We start from the raw sequence: 18987 nt of genomic DNA, 5'->3' as shown, positions 1-18987 counted from the left end.
TCATTTAAAAAAATTTGTGTGTAATACTAGAAGCAAAAAAAAGTAAGGTTATAAATTATTTGACACCTTGAGGGGTGTCAATAAGAAAATGTCTTTATATAATATACAATATAATAACAATAATAGATAGTGTGGTAGAAAGGATTATGTATATTTCTACCATACCAACCATCAGATCTCATAGACTATTGATTTTAGTACTCACAGTTGTTTTCGGGGAGAGCCAAAAGAAAGTTCATTTTTCATTTCCCTAACTATTAGAGAACAAAAATTAGTTTTGTTTTACTTTTTTATTGGATCTCTATGGTGCGATCATAGCTTAGATCTATGCCAGGTTTCAAACAGAAAGGAAATAGAATCATTATCAATGACTGAAGAATAGAATTTTCATGTTAACTTTTTGAAGCTTTGATGAGTTGTTCTGTAGTGGCTTTTGGATCCTCGCTTGCTCTTTTGGGTCTTATCCATTAGTTGCAAGTAGGATGCCTTTTGTTTTTGTACAATTTTTCTCCTCTTTTCCAATAAATTTGATTTATTGATTAAAAAAATGAGTATTAACATTCTACTTATGATTGTCATGAATTGAATTATAATCAAATTTCTTTGTGTTGGTTGACAATGTTTTCTTGCTTTCTGAAAATAGGATTTGGCTCAAGATCACGCATTTTTACTTCCAGGATTTCTCTGAATTTGAAAGTTTTTATTTAGTAGGTTTCCATGCCAAGGCTCAATCCAATTAAGTCCGCAACGTCTACCGATTTTTCCGTATCCCCCCTTTTTTCTAAGGCTAGGATATTATTGTGATGTCATCCCCTTCTTTCTTTGTTTCACTTATGCTGCATTCACTGAATTCATTAGATGCGGATTCCTCTATATCAAAAAGGTGTCTTGTAGCGCCCCCAAATCCGGGTGAGATATGGGTGCTGGCCCTTGCGGGCAGCCGTGTGATAACGGTCGATTTTTCATCTCAGTTACATCTACATCATACTCAGTGGATAATTAATCACTCACATATCATAGAATTGCAGTGGAAACTAAGCATATATCACCTCAATGCACAGCGGAAGTTATTCATTCGAAGTAATTCTGTCAATGATTGAAATCTAAGAAGAACTTCATTCACATAGCCATAGTCTAATAACCTCTTACTTGAGTCATCATACAACTTGTATCATCATAAAGCATTACATCCCAGTCTATCCTTCAAATTACATTAATGTTACTGACTATCTGCTGTCACCTCGAATCCCACCAAATGTCTCTAATCATAAAAGAAAAGAAATAGCTCTAAGCATTATTATACCAAAGATCCACTATTCAGGAATTATCAAGTACTTTCCCCTAGCTTTCTTAACGCACTCCGTACAGTGACACTCCACATGAGCCTGCTCTGTAACTGTAAAATATTGAGGGGTAAGCTCAACTAGCCCGTGAGAAGAATACAGTCATATTATGATGCAAGAAATACGGATGATAGAATCTGAACATATTATACATTTTATCATAGATATATAATCATGCATGACATTTGAAAATAACACTAAAAACATGCTCAATGAAAATATAATACATCTTTTAATTCTTAAGATAAATCATTTAATTAATTTGGTCTGATCATTGTGAACTACCACTCGTATGTAGAAAGTGAGGTCATCATAACTACCATGTACATAAGGTCTACTCCTGGTTCCAGGCATCGTAACCCTAGGGAAGACCGCCATATCAATGAACAATGGATAGTCTACCCCTAGTTCCAGGCATCGTAACCCTAGGAGGGACTAATCTCATCGGTATATAAGGGATAGTCTACTCTTGATTCCGGGCATGTAACCCCAGGAAGGGCTATATATCTCAGAATATACTATGTCTACTCCTGGTTCCGAGCATCGTAACCCCGGGGAGGACGTCTGTCACACTAGGTATGATCTACTCCTGATTTCGGGCATCGTAACCCCGGGAAGGATCACACTCTAGTATCTATATACCTCATCCAGCACCTAACCCCCTACTGGAAAGGGGTGGTAGTCACATGGGTTCTTTACCATTCCATTCGTTTCATTTCCATGAGGCTAACATTTATTTCAATCCTTCTTTCATGTAATTCATATTAGCTTTAAAATCTCATCATAAATTAGATCATATCTTCATATATCATTTAAAACATTCTAAGACATATAATATAATACATTTACACTTAAACATAAATCATGATGCAATGAAACACATTTAATCATAAAATGCGGTAAAACCCAATAATATGATGATATTCCACTCACATTGCATTGTGTCTGTGTCTGTCGGTTTTATGAAAACCCTTTCTGTCTCGTTTCTTGTGAATTTGTCCACGTCACCTACATGGGTATCCTTCCTTAATTTAGAATCTAAACATTTTATTATTTTAATATTAATGATTTAAGAGTATAGACAGTCCTAACTTAAGGTTTTTGGTTCATTATATATACTACCAACTTCCCCGATTTTGACTCTGGTTCACCTAATCAAAGAACCATTATCAGTTTCTGGACATTTTACTTTGTCATCCTTTAGATTTTTCTAGCCTCTTTGGTTTCATACAATGTTAGAAGGTCTCTTGGGCGTCCTACGTCTTCTTCTGTTTTTGGGTTCCATCACTGAACGTCTAGATCCTTTCGACACTAAGAGATGGGCGTAGGTCCTGCATCCATTCGACATACGGTTTGTAAGTTATCATATACCTATTGGAGTGCTGCTGTTTTCCAAGAAACAGCATATCGGTTCTGTCCGCGGGCCTGGACGAGGATCTTAAGCCCAAAATCTAGAGAAGGTGAAAACATGAAAATTTGAGTAATATGAGTCTAATTTACTCAGGTTTGGGATTCGGTCCAAATGAAGGTCTGGTGAGTGAGATATTTGCATTTTTCTGCATTCTGTTCGGTTTTTCTGTGAATGGTAATAGGGGTCTGTTCATGGGTCAAAACAGGGCCTATAAGCTGAGATTCGGGTAACGGTTAAAACACGAAAAATGACCGAAGTCATGACCAAAGTAAAAAGAATGGGAATAAAATTAGTGGGTTTATATATATCTAGTCCATTATGATCATATGGTCAATGGTATTTCATGCTGAAGGTTGAAAACTAAAGAGGTTAAAAGATACCTGAAAACGGTAACGAGGTTAAAAGATACCTGAAAACGGTAACGGGTGATTTCGTCTTCTACGGTAAAGCTGATTTTGGACGGTGAAGTCTTACACTGCAGCTGCTATTTAAGCAACAGCTCCTCCTTCTCTAATTCCAAAAACAACTCAGCTCCCTCTAATTCTTTCTCCTTTCTTCTTTTTAGTTTCGTTTGAATGGGTAAGAACATATGTAGAATGGTGTGGCATTAAAAAGTTGAAAGACAACAATCTTCTCTCTCTCTCCCATATCTCTGACGTTTACACAGCTTGAATAGTGTAGCATTAAAGGGTTTGAGGACAAGCCCATCAAGTGGGTGTCTAGATAAGGTAATGTTGTTTTGCTTTTGTAGGACAGAGTTCTTCCAACCGTACAACCCCTTCATTGTCTCCTTTTACTCTCCTTAACCACTGACTCACTTTCTCTCTCTCATATCCTCTTTTTCAAACCTCCGTGAATTAAGGATGTATGTTTGTAGGCCAAATAGGATACATAAATCTTTGGATACATTTATGACAAGCCTCATTCATCAATTAGTGGGGTCCAAATTGTTTGTTGGTTGGAAAATGAATCGTTTTTTACTTAACAATTCCGACACCGCATTATAGGGCATTAGAAATGAACGGGGTATTACATAAACTCCATTTGATTCGCTACCATCTATGCCCCAGGTCTCATTTAGTCATTTCATCGAACAGAGTTTTCCTATAAATAGGAGGCGATTTGGAGGGTTTCGACACCCAGAAAAGTTCATGAACAATTACTTTCATGAAGTTCATGCTCTCCTCGTTCAATCCATATTCTGATAATCCCCAGGTTATGCTCCAATATCTATAGAAAATTCCTCAGATACCCCTTCTTCACAATTTTTGCCATTTAGAAAATCCCTACTTGGAACAGCTTTCGAAGGTTTTCAGCAACGATTTTCGAATGAAAAAAGTTACCTAAGCTAAGTCTAGGCCCTTCCATACTTTAAGGGTATTTTCTATATTTTTTATTTATTTTTACATATTTGCTTTGATTTTCTTTACAAAAAGTGGTTGTTTAGTTGAAAAATATTAAAAATTATACAAAAGTGATGAAATCTTGGAATTTTTAGAGGAGATGTTTCCCACTGTTTTTTATGTCCTTTAATTTTCCTTAACTCTGAATCATGTGTTTTGGGACACTTTTCCTTTGAAAATATTTTGGGGTTTTGCAAGAGTGGGGCCCATAAAATAGAATTCAGGATTAGCTACTGACATGGGTGTGAAGAGCATGTTTAGCTTAGTATATAACTGCTCTGTTTTAGTCTGATTCAGGAATGTAATATTTATTTTGTATTTTCTTTGTTCTAATCATTGTTTTTACATTCTAGGAAGCATGAAAAATTATAGAAGTGCAAGAAAATCATTAAAAAAAAAAAAAAAAATTTTAAAATTACAAAGTGTTCTTCATATTATGCTTAAATATTTAGAATCAGTAGCCACTGTCTTTAATGCTTAAATGAATTTTTTTTTATGTGTTTCCTACGTATGCCTTTTTGACTAGGGGTATAATGGTAATTTCGTAGGTGAAAAACCAAAAAAAAAAATTGAAAAATCCCAAAAAAATCAGAAAAAAATGTTTTTATGCATTACATGTTGTTTTAGGATGTTTTAGAAAGTTTTTATGTATATACATGTCCATCTTGCATCATAATCATGCATAAAGCTCATCCTTGTCCTCAGAGGCATTTTGATAATTTATCAAATGCAGGCCCAATTTACCATCCAATAGCCTTACATGTTTAGTAATTTTAGGACATTTAATGACATCAAATGCCTAGAATGACTTGAAAGTGTTTGTTCTATCACTTTTACCATTTTACCCTTGAAGGGCATTTTGGTCATTTTGCGACCAAATAATGTTTAGGGCCTTGGAAAGGTTGTTGTCACATTATTTGCATGTTTTAAGTATAAGTTTGCATTTTTTCCCTAATAGGGGCATTTTGAAAATTTTTACCATTTTGAGGTTTTTTAGCATTGTATATATTTTAATGAATCACATGCATACTTTTAATTATTTTTAATCATGTTTAGTCTTTCATAGTATTTAAATGTGATTTTATGCTTTTGTACGTATTTTGGCCCTCTAGGGGCATTTCATAATTTTTGCCATTTCGGCTCTTAAGTGAATTTGTCTCCTTAATAATTGTCATTATCCATGAAAATCTTAGGTTTAGGGTCTTAATCATTTTTGTATAGTTAACCTTGTTTCTACCATCGAGCTAAGTTTTTTACCTTAAGTAAAATATAAAAGAAAAAATTAGTTTAATTAAGTGCATAATACATATAACACAATAATATATAACAGAGTTTGGTCTAGGAAGACCGGTCATCGGCCAGGTTATTGTTGGGTGCATAACATCTTTCCAACCCGTAACTTGACACTTACCTAGAAATCTAGGGTAGACCATCCATTGAGTCATTGGAGTTAATGTAAGGGACAATTACTATCACTACCCTACACTTAGCCTATATTTACTAAAAGTACCCTACCTTAAACTTCTTTTCTAAAACTACCCTGCTTTTAAACTTTTACATCTTCTACCCTCATGTTTTTAAATACCCAGATTACCCTTCCTTTTCACCTAGTAACCTGCTAAGCTATTCAACCTACCATTCTTGTTCTATTTTTTACTATTTTTGTCATTAAAATAGTAAAAAATGAAAGCACCCACCCACTTCTTCTCTCTCCCATTTTTTGCTCCATTCGGTTTTTTTTTTTTTTGGTTTTTCTTCAATTTTTCTATTTAATTAATTTTTTAAAGAGAGTCGATCTGTTCCATGGTTTTAGTGCTCGGTATTGAAACGGGTATTAGTATCCTACAAAATCGATACAATACTGATACGGTATCGACTTGGATCTACTGTCTCAGACAAAATTACCCTTGAATCTCCTTAATAAAGTGATTTTTCTGACCATTTTACCCCTTATTCGTACCGTGCTATCGATACGGTATCGGTGACTAGCAAAATCGGTATGTATTGCTCGATACGGACGATATGATACCGATATTTCAAACCATGATTTGTTCGAAGAAGAACGATGAGGATGAAATGTTGAATAAAAAATTTAGCATTGTATATATAGAGAAATGGAGGAGGATGTACAACGTTCTGTGGATGCAGCACGTATGAGAGGAGAAGTGATAAAAGTGGTGGTGGAAAGTTGGTTAACAAGAGTTGAAGGAAAAACAAAATGAGGAGACAACATTGCATAATTCATTGGAAGAGAGCAAGGGATGCTTCCAAAGGGATTGTTCTCTGCGTTATCGAGTAGGGAAAGATGCAAAACGCATGATTGATGAAGTCAAGGAGCTCCTAATTGAAGGCCCAACATTTGTTACTGTCTCAGATCCTTCTCTGCTTCCTCCCGGCCCAGAATCCATGCAAACACTAGATTTTCAAGTTTATGATTCCACCACATCAGCCATGGACAAAATCACGAAAGCTTTGAACGATGAGAATATCAAGATGGTTGGTGTATATGGGATAGGAGGTGTTGGAAAGACAACCTTGATGAGGGAGTTGGCAAAAAAGTTGAAAAAAGATGGGCATTTTGATCAGGTTGTGATGGTCACTGTGTCTCAAGAACCGGTCTTCAAGAAGATCCAAGGAGAAATTGCAGAGAACTTGGGTTTGCTGCTTACAGAAGAGTCACTCGATGTGAGAGCAAGACGTTTAATAGAAAGATTGAGGAAAGAGAAACGAATACTCATAGTCTTGGATGATTTGTGGAAGCCAGTAGATTTACTACGAGAGGTTGGCATCCCCTGTGGAAACAACTGCAAAGTAGTTCTGACAACAAGACAGCTTGAAGTGTGCAGTCAAATGGAAACCCAAATCAATGTTGAAGTCAAAGTTCTATCGGAGGGAGATGCATGGATTCTATTCAAATGGGCTTCTGGAGATCGTATAGAGAATGGCAATACTCTACATGCGGCGGCAAAGGATATTGTTAGAGAGTGCAGAGGTTTGCCTATAGCAATCATCACAATTGGAAGGGCACTGCGACGTAAGGACCGATATGTGTGGGAAGATGCGGGTAGCCAACTCAAGAAGTCAAGCTCATCCCCACCGGATATTGAAGGTGTGAATGAAAAAGTTTTCCACTCCATAAAATTGAGTTACGACTTTCTTGCCAGTGAAGCGACCAAACTTTGCTTCTTGCTTTGCTGTATGTTTCCTGAAGACTTTTCTATTTCTGAGGATGATTTGCTTCCTCGCGTCATAGGGGAAGGGGTGTTTGGAGATATTAACACCATTGTGGAAGCAAGGAAGAGGTTGCACATGCATCTGGAAAGACTTAAGGCATCATGCTTGTTATTAGATGCGGCCAGTGAAAGGGTAAAGGGATGTGTAAAGATCCATGATGTTATTCGGGATGTGTCAATTTGGATTGCATCGCAAGAAGGTCGTGATTTTGTTATAAAATCTGGGAGAGGATTGAGACAATATTTACCAGAAGAAGAAGATATGGGGAAGCTAAGGAAATGCAAGCGACTTTCACTAATGCAAAATAAAATTACTGAGCTCCCCAATCGGCTGCTGGAAGAATATTGCTCTAATCAGCTTACAACCTTATCCTTGAGGGACAATTGGTTGTTGGCGGAAATCCCTGATGGATTTTTTCAAGGGATGCTATCAATTGAAGAATCTAGATCTGAGACGAACAGGTTTCTCTACAATGCCATCTTCATTGTCATGCTTAATGGACCTTCGAGTGCTGTGTATTTGTGAAAGTCGTACTTTTGATATCTCATTGGTTGGGAAGTTGACGAAACTTGAAAAACTTAATCTATCTGGATGCCGCAAAGTAGAAAAATTGGGAGAGCCGGAGAGGAAATAGGAGAGCTAACAAATCTGAAGTGGTTGGATTTGTCAGACAACTATCAAATTGTTGATGTGTCAGTAGTTGGGAAGTTGAAGAAACTTGAAAAACTTAATCTATCTGGATGCCGCAAAGTAGAAAAATTGGGAGAGCCGGAGAAGAAATAGGAGAGCTTACAAATCTGAAGTCGTTGGATTTGTCAGGGAATCAGGGCTTGACTATAATAGCCCCGAATATTCTATCGAGGATGTCTCTCTTGGAAGAACTCGATCTTGGGGATAATTTTGATAAGTGGGAGATGGAAGAAGAAGGCGACAGAGAAATAACTAGGAAGAAGGTGTGTTGTTGCTTATCTGAGGTTGCATCTTTGTCTGCTTTGACTACATTAAGGATCAAGGTGTCGAACCTAAAATGTTTGGGTGCAAAGAATAATATCCCATTTCGTTGGGAAAACCTGACACGGTTCCAAGTAATTTTGGGAAAGAACGATTGGGATGTTACTGATAATTATAATAATTTCAGGGACTGCGCCACTTGGATGATCATTACTGGAGCCATCTTCAACCCTAATCCACTTATTAATTCACTATCCGATTGGTTCTTTTTATTGTTGGAACGAACAGAAGGGGTAAAGCTCAGAGAGTGTGGTGGTCTTAAGTACGGTCTGAGCAGCCTAATTGGTGCAGGAGGAGGAAGAAGAAGGAGCTGTTTGAATAAGTTGCGGAATCTCTGGGTTCGGAGTTGTGATGACGTGGAATATATTGTTGGTGATAATGATGATGTTCTTCCTCCCCAGCAAAGCAGTAGTAGTTGTAGTAGTAGTAGTTTGGAAAAGCTAAACTTGAGTTCCCTACCGAAATTGAAGGCAATCTGCTGCTGCTTCCAATATGGTGGGTCGTCTCTTGTTCGGCCAGGTCCAAGTAGAGGAGGAGGAGGAGGAGGAGGGGGATACTACAGCTTCTTCTTCTTCTTCAACAATCTAAGAATTCTACGAGTGCACCTTTGTGAAAGTATAATTACTATCATACCCTCTGATCTGCTGCCAAATCTACCAAATTTGGAAGAACTCGAGGTATATTATTGTAGTAAGACGATTGAGGTATTCAACTTCAAGGGATTGTTGTTACTTGATCAGGACAAAGAAGGCGAAGGGCGTCATCATCGTCATCATCAGCAGCAGGAGGAGGAGGCTACACTAACAATATTGAAGAAACTAAAACGATTGAAGCTAGTGAGCCTTCCTTCTCTAAGGACCATATGGAAGGGCGTTGATGTTAATGTTTCACCTAATTTAAGCCTCCTCCTGAACCTAGAGGAGATAGAGGTGTATGATTTGGGATTGAAATTCATGTTCTCACTAGCGATGGCGCAGAGGCTTCAACAACTACAGGAGCTTAATGTTAGCAGTTGTTCAAAAATGGTGGAAATAATCTCATTATTAATGGATGATGAGGGAGATGATGATGAGATTAATAATACACAAAGAAGAATTAGGTCGTCGTCATCAACAAGACAACTGAATTATTCAATAAATTCAGTACTACAGCTGCCAATAGTAGTAGTAGTAGTAGTAGTAGTATTAGTACTCCCACCTCCTCCTGCTCCAATTTTTGGCAACCTAAGGATCCTAAGCATCTGATACAATGTGAGGTCGAAGCACATCCTACCAATGAGTTTGGCCCAAGCTGCTGCAGGTCTCGGTCTCCTACAACAACTAGAAGCATTGGTTATTAGGGATTGCTCTAATCTGGAGGAAATAGTTGTGAACGACCATCATCATCATCATCAGGACATCGCAGATGAAAATAAGGAGGAGGAGGAGGAGGAAGCCATCATCATGTGCAAAACGGTACTGTTTCCTCGACTAAGGTCTCTATCCTTATACTACTTGCCAAATCTGTCGATGGTGGTGAGCAAGATGAAGATGAAGATCAAAGGGGGGTGTTACTGTTAGGAAGCAGCAGCAGCAGTCATGACAACTATTATCATTCTTATTGGCCTTCCTTGGAAACATTGACAGTTAGGGGATGCCCCAACTTGAAAAGGTTCCCTGTGAGTCCAAACACGATGACCACGGCAACAAAACTCAAGGAGATTACTGTAGAAGAAGAATGGTTCAATGCGTTGGAGTGGGATGATGATGATCATGATCATGACATTAATAATAATAATAAGTTGCAGCACCTACAACAATGTGGAGTCAAGGTAATTAAAGAGGGTCGATCGGTCCCCTTCTTCTTTAATTAGATGGAGGATTTTCTTTTTTCTTTCTTTTTCTTATCTTGACGCAACTAATTAAAGATTCATATGCTGCTTAATTAACTGGAACCATTCAACAGGTGACATTGAGGGAACAAGCGCGTCCTTCTTACAGTACTGGTAAGTTAATATTAATTAGTTTTTGATCTTGGGGGGATTTCTACATTCTTCTAGTACTAGCAGGGAATTAATATAGGCCAATGAAATGGCACTTATATTTATACTAATTTCAGTAGGTAGGTGATCAAAATTTCCATGCATCTTCCTATGGTCAAAATTGGTTACACTAATTAATAATTAGATTCAGTCACAGGATGTCTCTCGATCTGAAATTTCATTTAATAATTAGAGAAAAGAAGTTATTATAATTAATAGGTGGAGCAATTCATTCTCTGACACATTATTCTTGTTTCTTTCTTTTGTTTCAAAGGAAGAAGATGAAGATTAGCACCTTTGGGTTCTAGTTTTGCTGAACGGTTTAATTGCATGTGCATTCTTTAATTTTGTGTTTATGTATGTTTGTGTCTCTGTCTGTCTTTTTTAAACAAAACTCACTCACTCATGCACTCTATTTGATTAATATGTTTGTATCTATTTGAAAAAATAGATTGGTTTTCAATATCATTAATTAGGGTCAAGGTTTTAGATTTCCTTTCTATAAAAGTTGTTTGGCTGCTAAGTTACTCTTCAAATTCCCACTTACCCCTTAATCTTTTTTATTAATCAAATTTTAGTAATTTGACCCATTTCTATAAATGCAACTGAAAGATGTTCCAGCAGGTTGGTGATCAGACATGTATTGGTATGACAATCTTTGAGGGTAAAATGTAGGTTTTGAAAGATCAAGTTGACCTTAGATCATTACGAAGGAATTACAGGTGATTATTTCATTACTGTGTTCTTTTTAAAGTCCTAGTTAATTATTCTTAAAAGAGAGATATTTACGACTTAATTTATTAGATTTAAAATTTATTTTGACGTACTGTTTTATTATTAAAAGAAAGAGAAAAAACTTGTAATTGGAAGGGAACCCTAATAGATGACTTTGGACATAAAGCAATATACTATAGTTATAATTTAAATTTTTATTTTAATTTTAAAATAAAAGCATAGATCCTAGTCCCACAGTTCCATTTGATCAAGATTTAGTTGGGGACAAACAAATCCCAATGAAACTGTACATACACTAACCAAACCGCGATAAATAAATAAAAAACCAGAGCCTTATATATGAAAATGAAATTTAGTTGGACACAAGACATTATATCAAGCACCCAATTGAGTTTTGTACACTTTTTATAGTATAACTTTAACCAAAGAAATCATAAATGATTTTTTTACCATGTGAAAAGGTGATATGGTAATTCTGACTGTTGATATCTAAAAATTAGTTTAAATTAGTAGTCCGTCAAATTTTAAATTTAAATTCAATCATATTCCTCCATGCAATGATATATCCTCCCGTGTATGTCCAAGTACTCCCTCAATGATCTGTACGTGTACCTTTTTGGTAGTCCAAGATTCTTTAATTAATTCATTGTTTTACCACTTGGAAACTTCTTTTGAGCAAAAATTTGATATGCAAGTATGGGACTATCAGGTTTATCTGTCCATTACAATTAAGCTTCATCCAACCTGCCAAGAAAATGTATGTGAATGTGTAAAACAAGAAATTTCTCGTACATCTAGAGATAAATCTCTCTTTCTTTTTTCTATCTTTGGTGGTAAAATAAGACCACATTAAATGAAACAAAAATATAATCCATTAAATTTGTAGGTCCCTATTGGTGGCTTTTTTTGGGCCTTTTTATCAATCACATGATAACTCAAATGTTATTTGAAATTTTGATGAGAATATAAGTTTCCCACATCATCTTTGATTCATGTAGTGATTCCAACCTTAGATATAAATGAAATAACCACTCTAGACTAAAATTATCTATAGAATTCAACTAACAGCTCAGATGTTCTAGAGAAATAACCAAGCAATTCCTTCCTTTTTATGTGAATTTCCCCTTGTTCTTCTTCTTCACTTTTCACTTTTTATATTCTTAGGCGCAAGAGATCACTGCCCAGTCATGTAGTCTATGCACCAGCATGGGGGCCAATTAGAGTATGCACTGGGACATATACATGGATGACATTTTTTATATTTACAGGGGACAGATGGTAATTGCGCACACTTGTGTGGTTGGGCACAGGGGCTATGCAACCAAGAATCATTCTTTTTTTTGTTATACTATGATTATAATTAAGAATTACTTGCTTGAGTATTTGATTTGTACATTTGTTGTAGATTTTACCCTGATTATAGATATTTTTTATTTTTGAAATCAAGTGTTAGATCAGTTTTTCTGAATTTTCTAGTTTTTTATTTTTTTTCTTAACTTAACTGCGTTGATCCATTCGACCCGGGTGATTGAACCCCTTGACTCACCATTCAGTAAGTTTTCTGAGTCGAGGATCAAACCAGGTTTCAAAACATTGGTGTGCGCCTCAAGTAGGGCTAGAAAGAAGCTTGAGAATAGAGATTTATTTCATATGAATAAACCCTAGGATCAAAACTTAAATTAATGGGACAATTTTTGGGCCTAGAGCCTAGACTAAGAGGAAATTTTTAAAATAAGACGCATGGCAATCTAGACAAAAAAATTACAACCCATTAGTTCAGATTTGGGTATATGTCCATTTTTTAAAAAATAAAATAAAATAAAATAAACCAATTTATTTTAGAAAAAGGCAGAAATTCTCTAAACTGATATGAAATACTCTCAATAAACATACTAGTAAGGTGAGTAAAACAAAGTTTTGGTCAAATTTTGCAAGACGAAATGAAATTAATAATTAAGATTTCAACCCAATAGCATTCTCTCGTTTTGAATAATCAACCGTTCATTTTTTCATGGTTCGAAAAAAAATTCTATGCAAATATGAATAAGGTACACCGCAGATCCAAATTTCATTCCAGTTTCTTTATAGACCCACAGGGTTTGGCGGGGGGTTTGGCTTTATTCTAGAATGATAATGTTACTCTAAATATTTTACGCTCTGATTCACATGTAATTGATATGGAGGTGGAGATGCCTGACCAACTGTCACGCCCCCATCCCAGACAAGGGATAAAATACATTATAAGGGGTGATTAGGACGACGCTTGTCATCCTACTAAGCTGCCAGGATCAGCGACACGGTGTCCCAACGCTGATCATAACTAATATTAAAACAATATAATATCAGAGTGCGGAAAGGAAAATATTACATTCCAAATGATCAATAGTTTTGCGGAAGCGTATAAAATCAATAGTTACAAAATGATCAAAGTCTAGATGATAAATACTGTAGTTAATCCATTTTTCATTACCATCTAATAATGATCAACAAGGATATAACATAAATGTTTATACATGGGCCTACGCCTAAAATAAACAAAAGGGGAACAAGTCCCTAGAATTCTCACGGCCCGTAGGCACAATCGTCACAAGGACACCGTTGCCATGTTCCTCTAACACGACTTCGGCTCCTCCGCACTGCATCATGATCTAAAAATTGTGTACACGAGGGGTTAGCTCCATTGAGCCGAGTGAGGGGATGGGGATGCACAAACACGCAATTCACATAGTCCAATGATGCATGCACATGTTAAGTCCATTTTTTCACCTAACAAACAACTAAGTCAATGGCATATGCTCTGTGACAACTCGGGAGACACTGTGGGTCACTTAACTTATCGCCACAATGAAACCTCAATTGTCACCTGGGACCTCGCCGATCGAAGCCTCCAAGACCACTCGGTGGTAGACCCACGATAACCAATACTACCATGATGGCCTCTCCCACCTCCACGAATCCGGTTATCGATTACCCAACACCTAAACCCTGTTGGTAAGGGTCGTAGCATAAGGGTGTAAAATCCTAGCCACGCTACATGCAAGTCCTATCGTCCCGGAGGTAATCCGGACGCATCAACTTTTCATCCGGTTTAGTGCCGGTTACACAAGACACACGCGCATACGATTCAACATGACATTCAACATAATTTCTTCATAAATATATATATTATCCGGGGTTTAAACTCAGCACCCACGCACCGAGACCCATCAAAGTAAAGCATCTCCAATTAACATCATAACATTCATATATAAAAGTATACAATATGCAAGCATGCTTAATAATTTATAATGATGACATAATATACAATGCAATAATAATATCAAGCCCAAACAACCAAACCCACTCACAACGTATACGCCAAGCACCAAGATTATCGGTTGTCGCCTCGATCAAGCAATAAGCCACAAAGTGAATATATTAACCTATACAAAGAGTGGAATAAGGTTAAACGAGCGAAAGGAAAGGATCCCCAAAAGGTCTCCCATAAACACTTAAGTATGAGGTTCCGAAACAAAGTGGTTGCGGGAGTGGTTTCATGCCCAAATTCGCAACCACATGTAAATCCTAGGAAATCGGGGTTCGGGACGCTTTTAGTCAAGGTCGGATGCGGATGTGGTTTGAAAACTGAAACCGAGTGTAAATCCGACCTTCCACGAGGCTCAGGACAATTTTGGTCAAGGTCGGATGCGAGATGTGGTTTCGAAAATCAAACCGAGTGTAAATCCGACCTTCACGAAATCCTTCTCGGGAAGGTAATTTCGAGGTGGTTTCTTGCAGTGCGAAACCACATGTAAATCCTAGCTAACCAGGGGCTTAGGATAGTTTTAGTCAAGGTCGGATGCGGATGTGGTTTGAAAACGAATCCGAGTGTAAAACCACATACCTGCAGAACCGAAAATTGAAAGGTTTCTCACTAGGGATTCATTTTTCCAAGGGGTTTAAAGGTAGGGAGGCTTCAAGAAAGCTTCCTCCTAGGTCCATTAGGGTTCTAAGACCTCATTAGATCCATGTAATCCCATGGATTTAAGAGAAAACAAAGAGAACCTAAATTAGGACATAATATGGTAGAAACCTTAAATTTCTTAAATGGAAAGAGATTACTTAGGCTTAGGGCTTGTAATGGAGTGAAATAACTCCACCATAGTCTAGGTTTAGAGGTTCCATCGATTCCTTGGGTTCCAAGAGAACCCTAGGTTGAATTTCTCCCATTTCCCAAACCTCAAAAATCAAAATAGATGAAGAGATGTGGGTTTGAATGACTTACCTACCCCCAATATAGAAGGCTCCATGTTGAGGCTCCAAGAAGTGCTCTTCCAACCTCCAACCAAGTTTCTCCACCCTTCTTCCTCCTTCTCTCCTTCCTTCATCCTTCTTTCTTCTTTCTTCTTTCTCCTTTCTCTCCTCTTTCTCTCCTCCACGATTTAGGTTAGATGGGAGAAGAAATGAAATGAATGCTTCTCCCCCTTTGTCTTATTTAAAGAAAATGGACCTTGGATCCTCTAAGTTAAATGGGTCAAATAGCTAAATGGATGGATCCAAGATAAATGGGTCATTAGACTAAATGGGTAGTTTAAGTTAAATGGGTCACCCAAGTTAAATGGGTACTCTAAGTTAGATGGGTCAAATAGAGTCAAATGGGCCTCTTAACTAAATGGGCCTGCCCACAGGTTTCAAATAGAAAAGAACCCACTTGGGGATGGGTCCATCCACCATGGGATTATAAGCCCATCACACGCTCCCTTAAATAAGTGGGACCCACAAATGGAATATTCCCAACTCAACTAAAATAGCCCGGGCTGTCCAAATCTTGACCCGTACTTCTGAGGCATCAAGAGAAAGGGTAAATAAATAACCTTAAGGGCTAGAACTTACTATTTCCTTGTCATGGTTTGTCCCCGTGACCCCGAATATTTTCCTCCACAGGTAAACCCGCATACTTGTGGTCAATAATTTTGTAGGTGGTTTGACCACCGTGAGAACGACAGCTCACCCGGCATCGTGGTGGCTGATAACCACACATCACGGGAAGAAATAATAATTAATTATGATCCGGTGCGGGTGTAACACCAACAGACCCTTCTTTTTAATCTGCGTGTATGGGGACCCAGTAAGACATAGGCGTCGCCTTGTTTGGGACTCTATTACTAATTTTGGCGCATCTCAGCAAGGGCGCTGGTTATGTATGGGTGATTTCAATTCATATTTATCTTGGCAAGAGAAATCTGGGGGTTCACAGCCTAATTCTCAGGATTCCTCTAATTTTCGTTCCTTTTTGGATACATGTCTACTGATGGATCTTGGGTTTCATGGCCCTGCTTATACTTGGAATAATAGGAGAAGTGGTGTAACCGCCTTGACCGAGCTCTATGTAATAATGATTGGAGACTAATTTTCCCTGATGCCACTGTCTTTGTCAAACCAGCTTTGGGTTCTGACCACTGCCCGATTGTGGTAGACACTGTAGGTGGAGCCATTCGAGGTCATCGTCCATTCAGATTTGAAGTTATGTGGATGCAGCATCCAGAGTGCAAAGATGTGGCAAGCAAAGGTTGGTCTATTAATCCACCAGGACCGGCAATGCATCGGATTCTAAGGAGATTGCGCAACAGCAAATTTGCTTTCAAGAAGTGGAATCAAGAGAATTTTGGAGACATTCATGTGAAGATCAAGGAGCTCAAGACCGAATTAGAGTATGTGCAGGGGCTACCCGATTCTTCATTCTCACAGGAAAGGGAAGCTGAGATTCAAAAACTCCTTGATGCTGAACTTCTGAAGGAGGAAGAATTTTGGAGACAGAAATCACGTGCCCTTTGGTTGGAGTGTGGTGATAGGAACACCTCCTTCTTCCATATGTCAACTATCCGAAGGCGCCACCACAACAGGATCTTGAAACTTCAGAATGAAGAGGGCCAGTGGACAAAATCAGAAGCAGAAGTGACCAGTATTTTATGCTCTCACTTTCTTAAATCTATCTCTTTTGAACCTGTTGATCCTAATGCCATGACTCATATTTTGAGCTATGTCCAACCTTCAGTTTCAGCATAACTAAATGAGTCCCTGTGTTGCCCCCCTGAATTGGAGGAGGTCAGGCATGCTGTCTTTGCCATGGCCCCTCTTAAATCCCCTGGTCCGAATGGCTTCCCTCCTCTTTATTTTCAAAAATACTAGGATCTTGTTAAGGATGAAATTTTTGCATATGTTACTGACTTTTTTGAATCAGGCTACATCCCTGAGGAGTTGAATAGCACTCTAATTTGTTTGATTCCAAAAGTGAAGGCTCCAGAGAAAGCTGACCAGTTCCGACCAATCAGCCTTTGTAATGTCATCTTTAAGGTCATTACAAAGTTGATTGCGGACAGGTTACATAAAGCACTCAATGATATTATTGCTCCACCGTAGTCAGCTTTTATTCCTTCTCGCTTGATCTCAGACAACATCATGATTGCCCATGAGCTGTTCCACTACATCAAGAAGCAGGAAAATGGAAGAGACAAATTCCTGGCTCTTAAGTTGGATATGTGAAAGACGTACGACAGAATGGAATGGGACTTTATTGAAGGCATGCTACTGAAGCTTTGTTCAAGTTAAAATAAATCCGCATGCGTACGGGTCAATCGTAGCTACGGGTCGAACACGAGGAGATATATGCTACTCTATTTAACTAATTTAAAAGTAATGCAAAGTGAACCAAGTTAATTTAAAGTACTAAATTAATGTCAATTAAACTAACGGATCCTAACTCACAAGCATCTAACGAAATTTAAGGGATTAAATTGGCGTCCTAACACATGAATATCTAACCTATCAAACTAATGCAAATTGGAAGGAATAAAAACAAACTATAAAACTAACGTAAATTGAAAGTAATGAAAGTGCAGCCACACATCCAAAACCACATAAACAAAATAACCACATAAAAAAAAGAAATAAAAGAAATAGAGGGAGAAGAAGAAGAAGATGGAGGAGAAGGAGAATGAGATTGAGAGTTTAAAGAATGCAAACCTAGATGTGCTTGAACCGGATTAATTGAAGAAGCTTGAATGAATACTTGCATGAACTTACCATGGACTCCTCTTCTAAATCTCCACGTCTTGTCATCAATCTAGGAGCTTAGACTAGGAAGCTTTAAACTAAAACTATTACAACCATATTGAAGACATTAAAGCATAAACCAATCCTATTACAACCATTAATTACTAATCTTATGAAAGCAAAATTAAGAACTTGAAAGAACTAATTCATGAAATCAAAATAAGAACTAAAGCCAAAAATAGGAGAAGAAGAGAAAATTTCACTAAAAATTTAATTAAAAAACCAACTTGTTACAAGCAAGAGGGGAAGGGGGTATTTATAGGGGGAAGAGAGGAGAAGAGAGAGGAGGGAAGTGTAGGAGAAATATTCCCTAAGAAAAGAGAATATTCTCTTCTCCTTCGTCTTTTACAAAGATTGACTCCCAAGAAAAAAAAAAAAAAATAGAAAGAGGGAGAGAAGAGAATATTAGTTATATAGACTTTCTATTTCTAGAAAAGTAAACTTCCAATTCTAACAAGTGCTTCCTTTTCTTTGTAGATATCTTCTCCAAACAATAAGATCAAAGTATCTTTGATTTTTCAACCTTCCATAGATGAGAAAATATCTTTCAAAATAAATCTATCCCAAGTAGAATTTCAAAAGTGCCCTTGAGAAGTTGGAGGAGAGAGAAAGGGTGATGACTAGGATTCCTTCAAGAAATAAATAAAATACCCATTCTGTCCTTCCAAAAATGTGGAGTATGGGGTGCTTATATAGGTCTCACCATTGTGTTCCTTGTGAAAAATCACCCAAAATAGA

General features: G+C 37.4%; 1 protein-coding gene across 1 annotated transcript; it reads left to right on the top strand.

Annotated features, from left to right (window-relative positions):
- The first annotated feature begins 6473 nt into the window (after nt 1–6473).
- LOC122639197 (disease resistance protein At4g27190-like) lies at nt 6474–7916 on the top strand. The gene has a single exon (XM_043832018.1). The coding sequence runs from the start codon at nt 6474–6476 to the stop codon at nt 7914–7916; it is 1443 nt and encodes a 480-aa protein (XP_043687953.1).
- The last annotated feature ends 11071 nt before the right edge of the window (nt 7917–18987 follow it).

This window comes from Telopea speciosissima, chromosome 9 (genome assembly GCF_018873765.1).
Source record: "Telopea speciosissima isolate NSW1024214 ecotype Mountain lineage chromosome 9, Tspe_v1, whole genome shotgun sequence".
In the NCBI taxonomy this organism is placed as follows: Eukaryota; Viridiplantae; Streptophyta; class Magnoliopsida; order Proteales; family Proteaceae; genus Telopea; species Telopea speciosissima.
This window is presented reverse-complemented; position numbering and strand designations above follow the sequence as displayed.